The following is a 14,924-nucleotide window of genomic DNA, read 5'->3' as shown; positions in this document are numbered from 1 at the left end:
GGGGATCCCCTTCCTGTTTCTCTGAGGAGGTGGCAGTGCCCTGCCACTTGCAGCTCTGGTGGGGCACCTGCAGAGGGCCTCTCTTTCTCAGACAGGATTGGAAAGACACAGCCTTGTCTGGCTGGCTCTCCTGTTTACATTTCAATTTCCAGCCTTTTATCTTGGCTGGCTTCTGCTGTCTTTGAAAATATGCTCCTCTTTGTGCTGTTGAGAAGAGGTCCCCAGGGGAAATCGTGGAGGTTCTTTTGGCTCACTTCCCTCACCCCGGCCTAGGAAGCCCCGCTCCATTGCCCTTTCCCACTGCTGAATCTGTGCCTGTGCAGCCTGGTGGCCAGGCTGACTTTCTGTGCGACTCATAGCCTGATTTTTAAGCCAGTTTTGCTCCCCCCTGCCTTTTACCCCCATCTGTGTTCCACAGAATATTCTGATCTGGCTTCATAAACATAGATTTGCAGGGGCCAGAAGGGCCCTTAAGAGGCTGCCTGATGTCTCCTTCCCACCTTCTGAGAGGGGATACATTGGACAAGGATCCTGTTTGTCCTCTGAAACTTTATGTGGAGGCCGACTCCTCTGAGTCCCTTGTGGGAGGCACCATGTGGCCTGTCGAAGCCAAGAGATTCTCTCATCCATGACCCCTTCCTTCACCCATAGCTCTCCTCTTATAGCCAATCATAGACATCGTTTTATGGTTTTGAACTTTAGCCTTGTACTTCGTACAATTAGGCATTATGCCAGTGTCCTTTCAGTGCATACTTCTGATTGGATGCCCTGTGGACATGAACCTGTGCCCCTGACTCAGCCTCGGTCAGTGCACTTGTCTGCAGGTCTACTGGCCCCAATAGCATTTCCCCACCAAGTCCCGCCACACACTCTTAATTGGCTTCCCCGCTTCTGTGAATCTTTCCCCATCTGTTCCATCCTAGCAGTATAACTAATATGATTCTTTAAAAATAAAAATGTGGTCATTTCACACACCTGCGTAAACACCCTTCAAGGGCTCCTTTTGTCCCAAGACAAAGTCTGCATTTCAGGTGTGTTGTGGTCCAGCCCCAACAGGTGTCTAGCCTTCCTTCTAATCTCCAGATGCTGCTGATGTAGCCATCTGGCCAGAGTTAACCCACTGTCTAGGAACACTCGTCTGGCCCTTGTTCCAGAGCCCCATGACTGCCTGTGTGCTCTCTGCCCTCTTTGTCCAGCTAATTCTTACCAAAACTTTAGGAGGCTCCTTAGACACTGCTTCATCCAAGAAACTTTTTCTGGTTCTCTCTCTGCTCTTGCCATTTTGGCTTCAGGGACCTGTGCACCTCCTCCAGTACCCCTATGCTATGTCTTCCCACTAGTAACATACTTACTGTTGAGGCCTGGACTATAGTCCTTTTGTGTCACTGGCTCTTGGCACAGTGCCCAACACCAAAAACAATGAAAGAATTGGCAGTGTCTCCAGGGGTCTGTGCATGTGTATAGGCAAGAGTGGTGCTGATGCCATAGACTCCTAAATTACCAGCTGGGGGGCCTGCCTGGCTCTTGGCAGGATTTGAGCCTATGTTAATTGTCATGGTGGCTGTCTTGGGGGAGCAAGGTTAACACCTGAAGCCTGGTTCACATTCATCTGCCTCAGTGCCTGGTGCCAAGGGCACAGTGAGCCAGGGGTGCCCCAGGTGCCCCAGATGCCCAGGGGTCGGATTGTTTCATTTGTCTTTAGATAGCCATTTGATTTTTGTCATTAGTACCCACAAGCAAGTAAAAATATGTGCTAATCCTCATGACATCCATATTTTAATTCTGTAGCCTGTGCTTAAGTACACAAATGATTAAATAGAAGCATAAGGGGCACCTGGGTGCCTCAGTCAGTTAAGCGCCCGACATTGGCTCGGGTCATGATCTCACGGCTTGTCGGTTCCAGCCCCATGTCAGGCTTCTGTGCTAACAGCTCAGAGCCTGGAACCTGCTTCGGATTCTCTCTCTCTCTCTCTCTCTCTCTCTCTCTCTCTCTGCCCCTCTCCCACTCCCACTCTCTCTCTCTCAAAAATAAACATTAAAAACAATTTAAATAGAAAGATAAAAAGAGCCCTAATTCATGAGTGCACTTGCTATTTTTGCTTATTAAGGACATAATAACTATCACATAACTGTTACCTTAGGTTCTTAAATATGGACATATTTAAGGAAATATTTTATTATTTAAAAAAACTTTTTATTATGGAAAATTTATACATGTTCAAAAGTAGAGATAATACTATGAACTCCCATGTACCAGCTTTAATAACTGGGTTGATTTGTGTTTCATCTACAACTTGACTACCTCCCTCCATCCCATTCAATAATTTCGAAACAAATCCTAGGCATTGTATTGCTCTATCTATAAATACTTCAGTATATCTGAAGATGAGCCTTTTTTTTTTTTTTAAGACCAGTTTTGCCTTTATATAGATTCATGGAGACTGTATTTATTTGAGTCTGGTCTTTTCACTCAATATGTTTGTAAGATTCACTTATACAATTGCAGAAATCAGAAATTCACTTTTATTTTTTATTTTTATTTCTTTTTCAATATATGAAGTTTATTGTCAAATTGGTTTCCATACAACACCCAGTGAGAAATTCACTTTTAATTGTTGAGTATTATTTTATTTATTAATGAATAAAAGACAAGACTTGAAAACTACAACCACATACCACTCGTATACTTATATTGTCAATAATACTTTAATATCATCAGTTCAATCAAATCAAATTTATTAATCAAATTCAAATTTTTTGTTTCAAACATGGGAAGATGTTTGATTTGGCTTTATTAAAAAGAAAACCACTAGGGACACCTAGGTGGCTCAGTCGGTTTTGTGTCTGACTTGGGCTCAGGTCATGATCATGCGGTCCGTGAGTTCAAGCCCTGCATCAGGCTCTGTGCTGACAGCTTGGAACCTGGAGCCTGCTTCGGATTCTGTCTCTCTCTCTCAAGAATAAACATTAAAAAAATTAAAAAAAAAAAAAAAAAACACTGGCCCCAACTGCTGTCATTTTAAAATGTACTCAATTGAATTTTTGCTATTTAACAGTTTGTTCAAGTCAGGCTAAGGAAATACTTCTGATGTTGAAAAGATTGCCTCCCACCTGTTCAGAGAGGACACACTGGAGAGCTTTATGTTGAGAACAACCATTTTCCTGTATTTCTAGGAAGTGGCTGACTTTTCATCAAACAGTGTAATGTGTAGGAAGTGGGCTTATGGGGTCAGAGAGTGGATGTGTTCTCCTCCACCCCCCCCACTTCCCTATTAGGTAATCCTGGGTTTGAGATGTGCCAACAAGTCTCAGCTGACCCTATGCCTGGCTTGTCCTTTTCTCCCACATTACAGAATTCTGCCTCCTACAAGGGAAGCATGGTGGCTTTGAGATTCACAGAAGTGACTATGTCTTCCTGGACCTTTCGTCCTTTGAAGAGTTTCCGTTTTGGGAAATGCCAGATTCTGGACCAGGACCATCTGCCCTGGATTGGCCGATGAATGTTTTAAAACAAGGTATTGTCAGCAGGGTGGGCTGTGGTGATCTGATTGCTGCTTTAGTACTATACTTCATGAGGTGAGGTGGCCTTCAGGAGCGGTGACTCCTCAGCGACTTAATGGAGAACATTTGAGAACAGAGGGAACAATGCTTCCAAGTCAGACCTAGTCCACTCAGCAGGATGCACCTCTGTGGAATCTTAGGGAACCTCAGGTCTTGGATGCCATGTTTTGAGGAAAGGGTGGAAGACTAAGGAGTGAAAGAGTCTGGGGTTTGGCATTTTCTTTCATTTTATCCATAGAAGACTCGCAGACTATTAAAAGTAGCTAGTTAGCAGCAAAGAGCGATATCCCAAATTTTGCATCTGTTTCATTACATTCCAGCCTTCACTGCCAGCACAGGCAAGGCTTTCGTCAGCATTGCAAAATGCTCTCTTGGGGGCTCTTTATCCACGTGGCTTGAAGCCCTGCATCCGGTGAGGAGGAGGGGAGTACCTGTGACTTGCCTGCAGCAATTCCTTTTATTCTTCATAGGATTTTGTGTTTTAAAAAGTTGGCTTTTCTTGTGGTGGTGTGGGCGGGCGGGGGGTGGGGGCGGGGAGGAGTGCAGTATGTAGCCAAAGAGGAAATGGACAAGGAAAAGGGGAAACAAATAACTGGGTAAGAACTTGGTAAAAAGAGCTAGAAACAGCTCAGAATGATCTGGAGAATGGCCAGGAGGATAAGAAGAGACTGTCATCTATGGGGCTTCAGAGGGTCCCAAACTAGAAGATACTTCTCTTTCTGTAGCAAAAGCATCAGGGTTGGAAGAAATGGCAGGGAAGGATAGGACTCTTCCATCTTGCAGGGCTGCAGGCCCCTCCTCTGCCTCCTTGAGACTGACAGTTGGGTCTGACTTCCAGCTGCCATTTAAGCATGGTCGTAGGTTAGGACACAACAGAGTGGCCCTGCAGCCGTGTACTGTGCTCCAGGGAAGGGACAAGAGTTCATGGACTGCAGCTTATCATTTCCTTTCCCACCAGTCCACTCTGTCAGTTGGCCATTCAAATCAGCCTGATGTGGAGTAGGGTGGGGGCCAGCCTGGCCTTTATGCCCTTGGACTTTACACCAACCAGGAAAGCTCTTCTCTCCAGGATGGCATGGCAAAGACCTAGCTGTATTTATAGAGAAGTATTTGAATGGGTCAGTGACTGATGTGACCTGTTCCTCTCCATGGGGCTCTCTGACCATTGTGTGCTGGAATTTGCCATCAGCAGAGGTAGTGCATTATGTATTAGTATGCATTTCTGCATATGAAACGGTTTTGGTTTATCAAATCTTGTTTTTAAATCCTCACTGGGCTTAATTTACTAGAAGTATTTCAGTGTTGTTTAAAAAAATACAGAAAAGATTTTAAGGAGAGAGCCTCAAGCACCCTGCAGAAGATGTGCATAACCCAGCTGGTGGGTCTGTGTACCTGCCCATTCTCCAGGATGGGTGAAGAATAATGAATGGGAAAAATGGAATGGCTGGTGTTTGCCATAAAAATAGGGTGCCAGACTCTTTGAAAAGTAAGCATTAAATATTAAAGGATAAAAATATGCATGGTATTAAAAGAAAGGACATGGAAAATAATGGACTTTGGAGTCTGCATGGCTGCAAAGCCCTATCAAAGTATTGAGTGATGGTTAGTAACTCAGCCTTGATAATTGACTTCTGTAGAAATCATGCTAAAGAGGAGTCTAAATAATTGATTAGACTTTTCCAGAAAGTAGACTTAATATTTAGTAAGTCCTCAGAAAAAAAAAAGTCTGAAACGAATCCGGGTGGCCCTCTTTCTTTTCTCTTTTTGTCCCCCTTCTTTCTTCTTGCAGTAGTGTGAGTGGTTATTGAAAAACACGCAAGGTGTTATCTAGCTCGATGTCTTTTGCTTCCTAGTTCCATTGTGTGTTACTGCATATGTTTCTGCATGTGTCTTTCAAAGAACTGAGGACAATTACTATAAAAAGCAAAGGCTCCTGTCCCTTGTTCTGAGACACGCATGGGAGTCACGATGCTCGGAGTGCTCTGCTGTTTTCACAGGGACTCTGCTCTTGGAGAGGGATTTCCATCTGTTTTTGGAGCTGCCAGAACAGCAACAGACAGCACTTAGTGACATACTCCAGGCGGTCCTGTTCGATGAAGAATTGCTTGTGGTCCTGGAACAAGTGGTAAGACCACAGACCTCTCAAGGCAGTGCTGCTTCTACCTGGGTTTTCGGGAGATGTGGACAGGCTAGACCTCTTGGGATGAGGCTGTGAGCTGGGATAAAATTGCATTTAAAATTTCCTCACTTCTTTTAAACCTTAAAGCTTCTTTTTTTCTTATTCCCAGATCCTTAGTTATCTAAATGCAGAAAGGTAGCTGATGTCAAGAATCGAAGTGCAGATTGGTTCCCTCGGGCTGTCATAGCAAATTACTACAAATTCTCTTACAGTTCTGGAGGCCCGAAGTCTGAAGCTGAGAAGTCAGCAGGGCCATGCTTCCCCCACAGGCTCTAGGGGAGGATGCTTCCTTGCCTCTTCCAGCTTCTTGTGGCTCCTGATGCTCCTTGGCTTGTGGCCACACTGCTACAGTCTCTACTCTGTCTTCCTATGCCCCTGTCTTCTGTGTTGATGTCTTCTCCTTTTCTGTCTCTTAAAGGACCATTGGATGGTCACCATTGGATGTAGGACCCATTCCAGCCTAGGAGCATCTCATCTTGAGATCCTTAATTATATCTGCAAAGACTCTAATTCCAAATAAGGTCAAACTCTAAACTTCCAGGTGAACATATATTTTGGGGGCCTCTATTCAGCCCCACTACAAGGGGGCTGTGTGGCAGAGTCCAATAGGTCAATTTATTCTATTTAGAATAGATTGAAAAGCAGGCCTTTGTATTTTTTTGGTTTGTAGCAGCAGGATTTTCTGGTTGAGTTCCTTAACTATTAGTTGTACAAATGGTAAAGGACACACCACCTGGCAACCTGCCAGACTTTGTACTCTCCTTCCTTAAGGGGGCTAGAGCAGATGATTTATATGATAGGTTTTTCTTTTCTTTTTTCTATTATTCAGAGATTTTGAACTCTGATTTTCTGATTCAATGCTTTTATGATTTCCAGAAGAGCATTCATGTTATTTTCCACTCTTGAAATTGGACTGTACCAAAAGAGCTTGGCCACCTGTGGGGGACCCTATAATTGTAGAGAGAGTCTAACAGTCCAAGACATCTGGGTGTTCTGGGTGATGTGCAGCTCAGAGGTGGGTGTACTAGCCCCAGGGAGAACACACATGTTTCAAAAAGCCCCCTGACTTATACTTCCTAGAATAGCTCCAAGAGGGAAATATCAGACCAGTAGTACATTTGGAAAGAAGATCAGGTGTCCTGTCAAGTGCAGGAGAAAGAAGCTTCCCAGGTAGTGGGGGCCAGTGGGCTCTTCTACGAATGCATCTGATGTGAAGGTGATGATGGAGGAGAGCTCACTCCTTACTGGCAGGGCCACCCGCCTTCCAGCAGGTCCAATGCTCATGAATGGGGCTGCCCTGGGTCTAGCTGGGAATGTGGTTGGGGGCTGCTGTGCCAAGTTTAAAGCTGGATAACATGATGGGATAATGTTTTTATGTTCCCCTCAGTGCTGCATGTAGTCACTTGTTCCTGATCTCTGGTACGACCGGACAGACCCTGCCCTGTCCTGGAAGGCTTTCCTGTATCCGTTTTACCCTTGCTGTGAAAGAATAGTACCTGGGCAAGGCTGTTTACTCTTCTTATGAGGAAATCTAACCTGGCGGATTAGTGATTTAAAAACAGAAAGGAATTAGGGTTTTGCTTTACTTGGGAGATGGTGGAAGGGCAAGGGGGTGCATGTCATGGGGCAGAGGCTCAGCTTGGCCTCTGGCTTTACTACATCCATCTCTTTTCTCTTCCTTATGCAGTGTGAGGACATATTAAGTGGCCTGTCACTCCCAATGGCAATACTGGGGAAGCTGACACCCCCACAGCAGCAGGACCTCATGGCTTTCCTGTGTCTGGTGGGGTACAGAATGCAGGGCAAGTGTCCAGGCCCAGAGGATGCAATCAGCAACCAGGAACTCTTTTCTACAGCCTACTTCTTGGTCAGTGCACTAGCAGGTATGGAAAGAGAGAAAGAAGTGCTGTTGTGGCTTTGAATTTGCTTTGCTTATTGTTGTGGAAGATGTGGTAAATATGGTTACTTCCCTTTCAGCAGTACAGGGAGGGTAAGTGAAAGGCTGAGGAAACTTATATCATTGCCATGAAAAGTCACGGACTTGAGTGTGATGCCAGCTTCCTCTACTCTCTTTTCTCTTCCAAGGAGGGCTGTCTGCAGGCGCATACCCTCAGCGGCACAGGAAGGCATCTTCTCAAACACAGCCTGTGATTCATACTTGAGCCCTGACACTGCTGCATGGAATGGCTTCCATCTGCCTACTGCTTTTTCCTCCAGTGTTTTGCTACTTCTGACCCTCATTGCAGACTTATTGGCCACCTTGTGTACATTTGGGCAGGGAGACTGTAGAGAGTATCCCAATGCACTAGGATGCTGGGCCCAGCAGCAACACAGCTTCCACGATGGTCCTGGGATGGCCCTTCTGGAGCACAGTGGTACAGTGGTTATCTAGCAGTGGACCCTGCCCTGCCACTCCTCTATCACTCCCATCCAGGATTCACCATGCCAGAGGGTCTTGGGTATCAGAAGGTAGTCATCCTATGTAAGGAGGCTGGGCTTCCAGTTCCTTCTTGGAAAGGCAAGACCTGGCACAGCAGCCTAGGATCTCTGTCCCCACAACTTCCCTTCATGATGATATTAGTCGAGGTGTTGACTTCCTGATGCATTCATGGCTGCTCCCCAGCACCACAGACAAACAGAGGCCAAGGAGATTGTCAGGTTTTAAAAAATTAATCAGACAGGATCCCTCTTGCTAGCTCTACGTGCCAACGAATATATGTTACGTATATATGCTATGAATATATGCTGTGTTCGAAGTCATGGATACATGTTTTAACTAGGACAGGACATAAAATAGAGGCCTGTGGAACACTGCTAGAGACCCTTCCTCCCTGATGTTAACATCAGTGTACTCGAGTCTTTCGATATAGCCATTCTATTAGGGGCTAATCTACGGGCCAGAGTTTTCCAGTTTGTGAAGGGCCTTTTCTTTTTTCACACACCCTATTACTTATTGAAATATTTCTATCAATAGCCTAGTTCAGTGATGTGAAATATGCAGTATATGGCTGAAGTGGTGAATGCATCACAGTCCCCTTCTCCTTGAAACCTGGACAAAGTTTCAAATTCTCTGCAGCCTTGCACGTAGGCAGCCACGGGGAGTTGACACGTAACCTGAGATTTACTTGCTGTTTCTGAAAACAAGTTGTCAGAACAACTGCTGTCAGTTGTTTTGGATGCTCAACCGACTGAGCCACCCAGATGCCCCTATCAGTTCTAGTTTTTTGATGGGAGTTTTCTGGGTTTTCTATACATAGTATAATGTCATTTGCAAAGAGTGAAAGTTTGACTTCTTCCTCACCAGTTTGAATGCCTTTTTTATTGTTGTCTGATTGCTGTGGCTAGGGCTTTTAGTACTATTATGTTGAATAAAAGTGGTGAGAGTACACATCCTTATCTTGTTCCTGACCTTAGGAGAAAACTCTCAGTTTGTCCCCATTGAAGATGATGTTAGCTGTGGGTTTTTCATAAATGGCTTTTATTATGTTGAGATAAGTTCCCTCTAAACCTACTTTGTTGAGGGTTATTACGATGAATAGATGTTGTACTTTGTCAAATGCTTTTTCAGTGTCTATTGAAGTGATCATTTGGTTCTTAGCTTTTCTCTTATTAAATTTTTTTTTTTTTTTTTTTTTTTTTTTTTTTGAGAAACAGGGAGAGGGGCAGAGAGAGAGGGAGACACAGAATCTGAAGCAGGCTCCAGGCTCTGAACTGTCAGCATACAGCCCGACACAAAGCTTGAACTCATGAATCATGAGATCATGACCTGAGCTGAAGTCAGATCCTTAACCAACTTATCCTTTCTCTTATTGGTGTGATGTATCACATTGATTTGTGAATATTGAATCAACCTTGCAGCCCAGGAATAAATTGCATTTGGTCATGGTGAATGATTTTTTAAATGTATTGGGTTTGGGTTCAGTTTGCTAGTATTTTCTTGAGGATTTTAGAATCCATGTTCATCAGAGATAATGGCCTATACTGTTTTTTTGTTTGTTTTGTTTTGTTTTTTTTTTGGTGTTTTCATCTGGTTTTGCTATCAGGATAACACTACTCTCATAGAATGAATTTGGAACTTTTTTCCTTCCTTTTTATCTTTTGGAATAGTTTGAGAAGCATAGTTATTAACTCTTCTTTAAATGTTTGGTAGAATTTGCCTGTGGAACCATCTGGTCCTGGACTTTGGTTTCTTGGGAGTTGTTTGATTACTGATTCAATTTCTTTGCTGGTAATCTATTCAAATTTTCTATTTTTTTTTCCTGTTTTGGTAGGTTATATGTTTCTAGGAATTTATCCATTTCTTCTAGGTTATCCAGTTTTTTGACATATAGTTTTTTATACTACTCTCATATAGTTGTATTTCTGTGGTGTTTGTTATTTTTAATCTCTCATTTGTGACTTTATTTGGGTCCTTTCTCTTTTTTTCTTGATATGTCCAGCTAGAGGTTTATCAGTTTTTTTGTCCCCCCCCCCCCCCCCAAAGAACCAGCTCCTGGTTTCATTGATTTTCCATTGTTGTCTTAGTTTCTATATCATTTATTTCTGTTCTAGTCTTTATTATTTCCTTCCCTCTGCTGGTTTTAGGTTTTGTTTGTTCTTTTTCTAGCTCCTTTAGGTATAAGATTAGATTGTGTATTTGACATTTTTGCTGTTGGGGCAGGCCTATATTGCTATACACTTTCCTCTTATGACTGCTTTTGCTGCATCCCAAAGGTTTTGGACCATCATGTTTTCATTTTCATTTGTTTCCATGTAATTTTTAATTTTGTCTTTAATTTCCTGGTTGACTCATTTATTGTTTAGTAGCATGTTATTTAACCTCCATGTATTTGTGGTATTTCCGGATTTTTTCTTGTGGTTGACTTCTAGTTTCATAATGTTGTAGTCAGAAAAGCTGCATGGTATGACTTTGATCTTTTTAAGTTTGTTGAGGCTTGTTTGTGGTCTAATATGCGGTCTGTTCTGGAGAACGTTCCTTGTGCACTTGAAAAGAATGTGTATTATGCTGTTTTAGGAAGGAATGTTCTGAATATAGCTGTCAAATCCATCTGGTCCAGTGTGTCGCTCAAAGCCATCTTCTTGCTGATTTTCTGTTTAGATAATCTGTCCATTGATGTAAGTGGGATGTTAAAGTCCCCTACTGTTACTGTATTATTATAGATTAGTTATTTCCTTTATGTTTGTTATTAACTCCTTTATGTATTTGGGTGCTCCCATGTTGGATGCATAAATATTTCAACTTTTATGTCTTCTTGCTGGATGATGGCCTCTTTATTATTATATAGTGTCCTTCTTTGTCTCTTGTTACAGTCTTGTTTTAAAGTCTATTTTGTCCAATATAAGTATTGCTACACCAGCTTTCTTCTGACATCCTTTTGCATGATAAATGTGTCTCTATCCCCTCACTTTCAATCTGAAGGTGTCTTTAGGTCTAAAATAAGTCTCTTGTTGGGGTGCCTGGGTGGCTCAGTCGGTTAAGCATCTGCTGACTTAAGCTCAGGTCAAGATCTCATCGTTCCCAAGTTTGAGTCCCGCGTCGGGCTGTGTGCTGACAGCTCAGAGCCTAGAGCCTGTGTCAGATTCTGTGTCTCCCTCTCTCTTTGCCCCTCCCCTGCTTCCACTCTGTCTCTCTCTCTCTCTCAAAAAAAAAAATACTAAAAAAATTTTTTTAAAAAAATAAGTCTCTTGTTGGCAGCATATAGATGGGTCTTATTTTTTAATCTACTCTGTAACTCTCTATCTTTTGATTGGAGCATTTAGTCCATTTATATTCCAAGATATTATTGATATGTATTTGTTGCTATTTTATTATTTGTTTCGTGGTTGTTTCTGAACATTTTCTCTGATCCTTTCTTGCTTTCATGGTTTACTGGTTTTCTTTAGTGATATATTTGCATTTCTATCTCTTTATTCTTTGCCTCTTTACTAGTGCTTTTGGTTTGTGGTTACCATTAGGTGTGTACATAACATCTTCTGCATGTAGCAGAACATAACATAGCATAACATCTTCTGCATGTAAGTTGGTTACTTATGTTTGAACCCACTCATTACTCCTTCTTTCTCCATGTTTTAAGTACATGGTGTCATATTTTATGTCTTTTTTGTGAGTTCCTTGACTGTTTTTTCACAGAAATACTCATTTTTATTGCTTTTGTGTTTTTGACCTTCATACTGTCATTTTTTATCTTTCCTTTCTAGTCAGATTCCCCTTTAGTATTTCTTGCAGGGCTGGTTTAATGGCCATGAACTCCTTTAGTTTTTGCTTATCTGGGAAAATCTTTATCTCTCTTCTATTCTAATGATAGCCTTGCTGGACAGTGTTCTTGGCTGCTGATTTTTCCCACTCAGCACTTTGAATATATCCTGCCACTCCCTTCTGGCTTGGAAAGTTTCTGCTGAAAAATCCAGATAGCCTTATGGTGTTTTCTTTTGTATGTAACTGGTTACTTTGTCTTGCTGCTTTTATTCTTAAATTTTTATTTACCTATTTATTTGTTTGAGAGAGTGCAAGCAAACAAGTGGGGAAGGGGCAGAGGGAGGGAGAGAGAATCTTAAATGGGCTCCATGCCCAGTGCAGAACCCAATACTGGGCTCGCTCTCACAACCCTCAGATCATGACTTGAGCTGAAATCAAGAGTTGGATGCTTAAATGACTGAGCCACCCAGGTGCCCCTGTCTTTTAATATTTTTTCATTATCACTATATTTTGCCATTTTAATTACAGTATGTCTTGGTGTGCATCTGCTTTTGCTGATTTAGTTGGAGGTTCTCTGTGCCTCCTGAATCTGGATATCTGTTTCCTTCCCTGGATCAGGGTAATTTTCAGCTATTATTTCTTCAAATAAATTTTCTGGCTCCTTTTCTCTCTCTGCTTCTTCTGGAACTCCTATAATGTGAATGTCATTACATTTGATGGAGTCACTGAGTTTCCTAAGTCTATTCTTGTTTTGCATAATTATTTTTTCTCTTTTGTTCAGCTTGATTTCTTTCCATTACTGTCTTTTCTATCATTAATTGATTCCTGTGTTTTTTCCAGCCTGATACTCATTCCATCAAGAGTGTTTCTCATTTTGTTTATTGAGCCCTTTATCTCTGCTATGTTATTCCTTATCTCTGGGTTAATGGTCTCCCTAGTGTTCTCCACTCTTTTCTCAAGTCCTATGAGAATCCTTAGGATCACAGCTTTAAATTCTTTACCAGGCATGGTACTATATCTGTTTTTCTTAGAACTTCTGAGATAGCCTTGTCTTTTCATTTGGGACAAAATGTCTTCTTATTTTGTCTAAGTCTCTGTGCCTGTTTCGTTGTTAGGAAAGTTAGCTACATCTTCTGTTCTTACCCTTAGGTAAGGGCTTTATGAAGAAGAGATCCTGTAGTGCTCTGCAGTGTAATGGCCCGTTCCCCAAGGCCTGGTGATTCCAGGAGTGTTTCTAATGTGTCCTGGCTACTTTATCCTTCAGACGAGTCTGCAGAGGCTCTCTTTGTCTGTTGTGGACAGAGTTTGGTCCCTGGCCTGAGTTGGTGTGTTTAACTAGGTGTGCTCTGGTCTGCTTGTTAATGAGATCTATTGCTGCTGCCACTGGAACACAGGCCTCACAAAACGTGTAAGTCAGGAGATGCAGTGTTGTCAGGAGTTTGGGGCCCTCTTCTGAAGGGGGGGGGCTGCTGTGCTGGGAATGAGGCAAGCATGGCTGGAAAGTGTGGTTCTTGCAGAGCATGAAGCTAGGTATAATTAAGTACCAAGTGTTGGCATTGCACTTTTTAGAACTTTAACATTTTTTTACATGTTTTTATTTATTTGTGTGAGAGAGAGAGACAGAATGCAAGCTGGGCAGAAAGAAAGGGAGACACAAAATCCAAAGCAGCCTCTAGGCTCTGAGCTGTCAGTACAGACAGAGCCCAATGCAGAGCTGGAACTCATAAACCACAAGATAATGACCTGGGCCGAAGTTGGATTCTCAACCGACTGAGCCAGCCAGGTGCCCCTTGCCCTGGTTACTAGAGGTGACTCTGCTTTTATGTTAATGAAAGGGGTAGGGGAAGGCATTTGCCAGTTTCTATGTTCTCAGAGGGGTCTCTCCATGAACACTGTCTCTCTAGAACATGCTCTCAGATGAGCAACTAACCTCCCCAGTGTGTGCCCCAAGACACTCTTCAGATTGCTATTTCATGCTGTATGTCTGTGGGCTATTTGGGGCTGCTCTTGAAGAGAAGGCAGGTGATGTCCCTTAAAAATCAGGGCTTTAAGCACCACTGGTTGCAAGAACTCAGGAAATAAGTGCCCTTTTGCTTTCCAAGCCAATTGCTGTGGGGATTCATTTTTTCTGTGTGCTCCCCTGTGTTTCACCCTTCTCTGTGACCACTGTTCCCTCCATTCTGCGGTTGCCACGATCCATTTCTCTCTCAAGCCACAACTCTGGACTCTATCTTCTTGATGTGGCCTCTTCTCTACCTTTAGTTGTGGAGTTTATGCTGCCAGTCTTCAGATCGATTTCTGGCGTCCTTAGCATGATATGATAGTTGTCTAGTTGTTTTTGTGGGATGCAGCAAGCGTAGGTTCCTCCTACTCAGCTGCCATCTTCCCCTTCTTCTTCAAGTAGGCCTGTCATGGGAAAACTGGGGGGAGTAGGCAGCTAAGAACTCTCTCCATTTGTTACTGTCCCATGGGGCCCAGGATCTCAAGCCTGCTCACCACCAGAGCCAGGTGATCAAGAGGTATTCTCTGGCTGGCAGCCATAAAAACTACAGCATCAGACCTGTGCAATGGCTCCCCTCCAGGCGATACTGGTGCTCTGGAGTGTGGTAGAGGAAGGATGCAAAGATGGTAAGCACTGGCAGCTATCTATCCTTACAGTGTACTCCAGCAGGCCTCTCCTCTGTTTGAGGTGTCTGCCCTTTAGATTGCTTGTTTCTTTTTAATGTTTGTTTTTGAACGACAGTGTGAGCAGGGAGTGGCATAGAGAGAGGGAAACACAGAATCCAAAACAGGCCCCAAGTTCTGAGTCTGGATGTGGGGCTCAAACCCATAAACTGTGAGATCATGACCTGAGCTGAAGTTGGATGCTTAGCTGACTGAGCCACATAGGCACCCCCAGATTGCTGCTTTCAGATAACAAGTCTGTTGCACAGAAAGTCTGGACACCTGTCAAAGGGCTGCCTTGGTGTAGGTAAGTCCATGTGCAAG

General features: G+C 43.1%; 1 protein-coding gene across 1 annotated transcript in view; it reads left to right on the top strand.

Moving 5' to 3' along the window:
* The window catches only part of GSDME (gasdermin E), a 64,531-nt gene that overhangs the window by 43,428 nt on the left and 6,179 nt on the right, over positions 1-14,924 (top strand). The window contains exons 6-8 of the mRNA XM_042968423.1: positions 3,354-3,515; positions 5,559-5,686; positions 7,428-7,623. Coding sequence (XP_042824357.1) covers positions 3,354-3,515; positions 5,559-5,686; positions 7,428-7,623 — 486 coding nt within the window. The remainder of the gene's footprint in view (positions 1-3,353; positions 3,516-5,558; positions 5,687-7,427; positions 7,624-14,924) is intronic.

The sequence above is a fragment of the Panthera tigris genome, chromosome A2 (genome assembly GCF_018350195.1).
Source record: "Panthera tigris isolate Pti1 chromosome A2, P.tigris_Pti1_mat1.1, whole genome shotgun sequence".
Lineage (NCBI taxonomy): Eukaryota > Metazoa > Chordata > Mammalia > Carnivora > Felidae > Panthera > Panthera tigris.
Note: the sequence above shows the minus strand (reverse complement) of the source record. Positions and strands in the feature narration are given on the sequence as shown.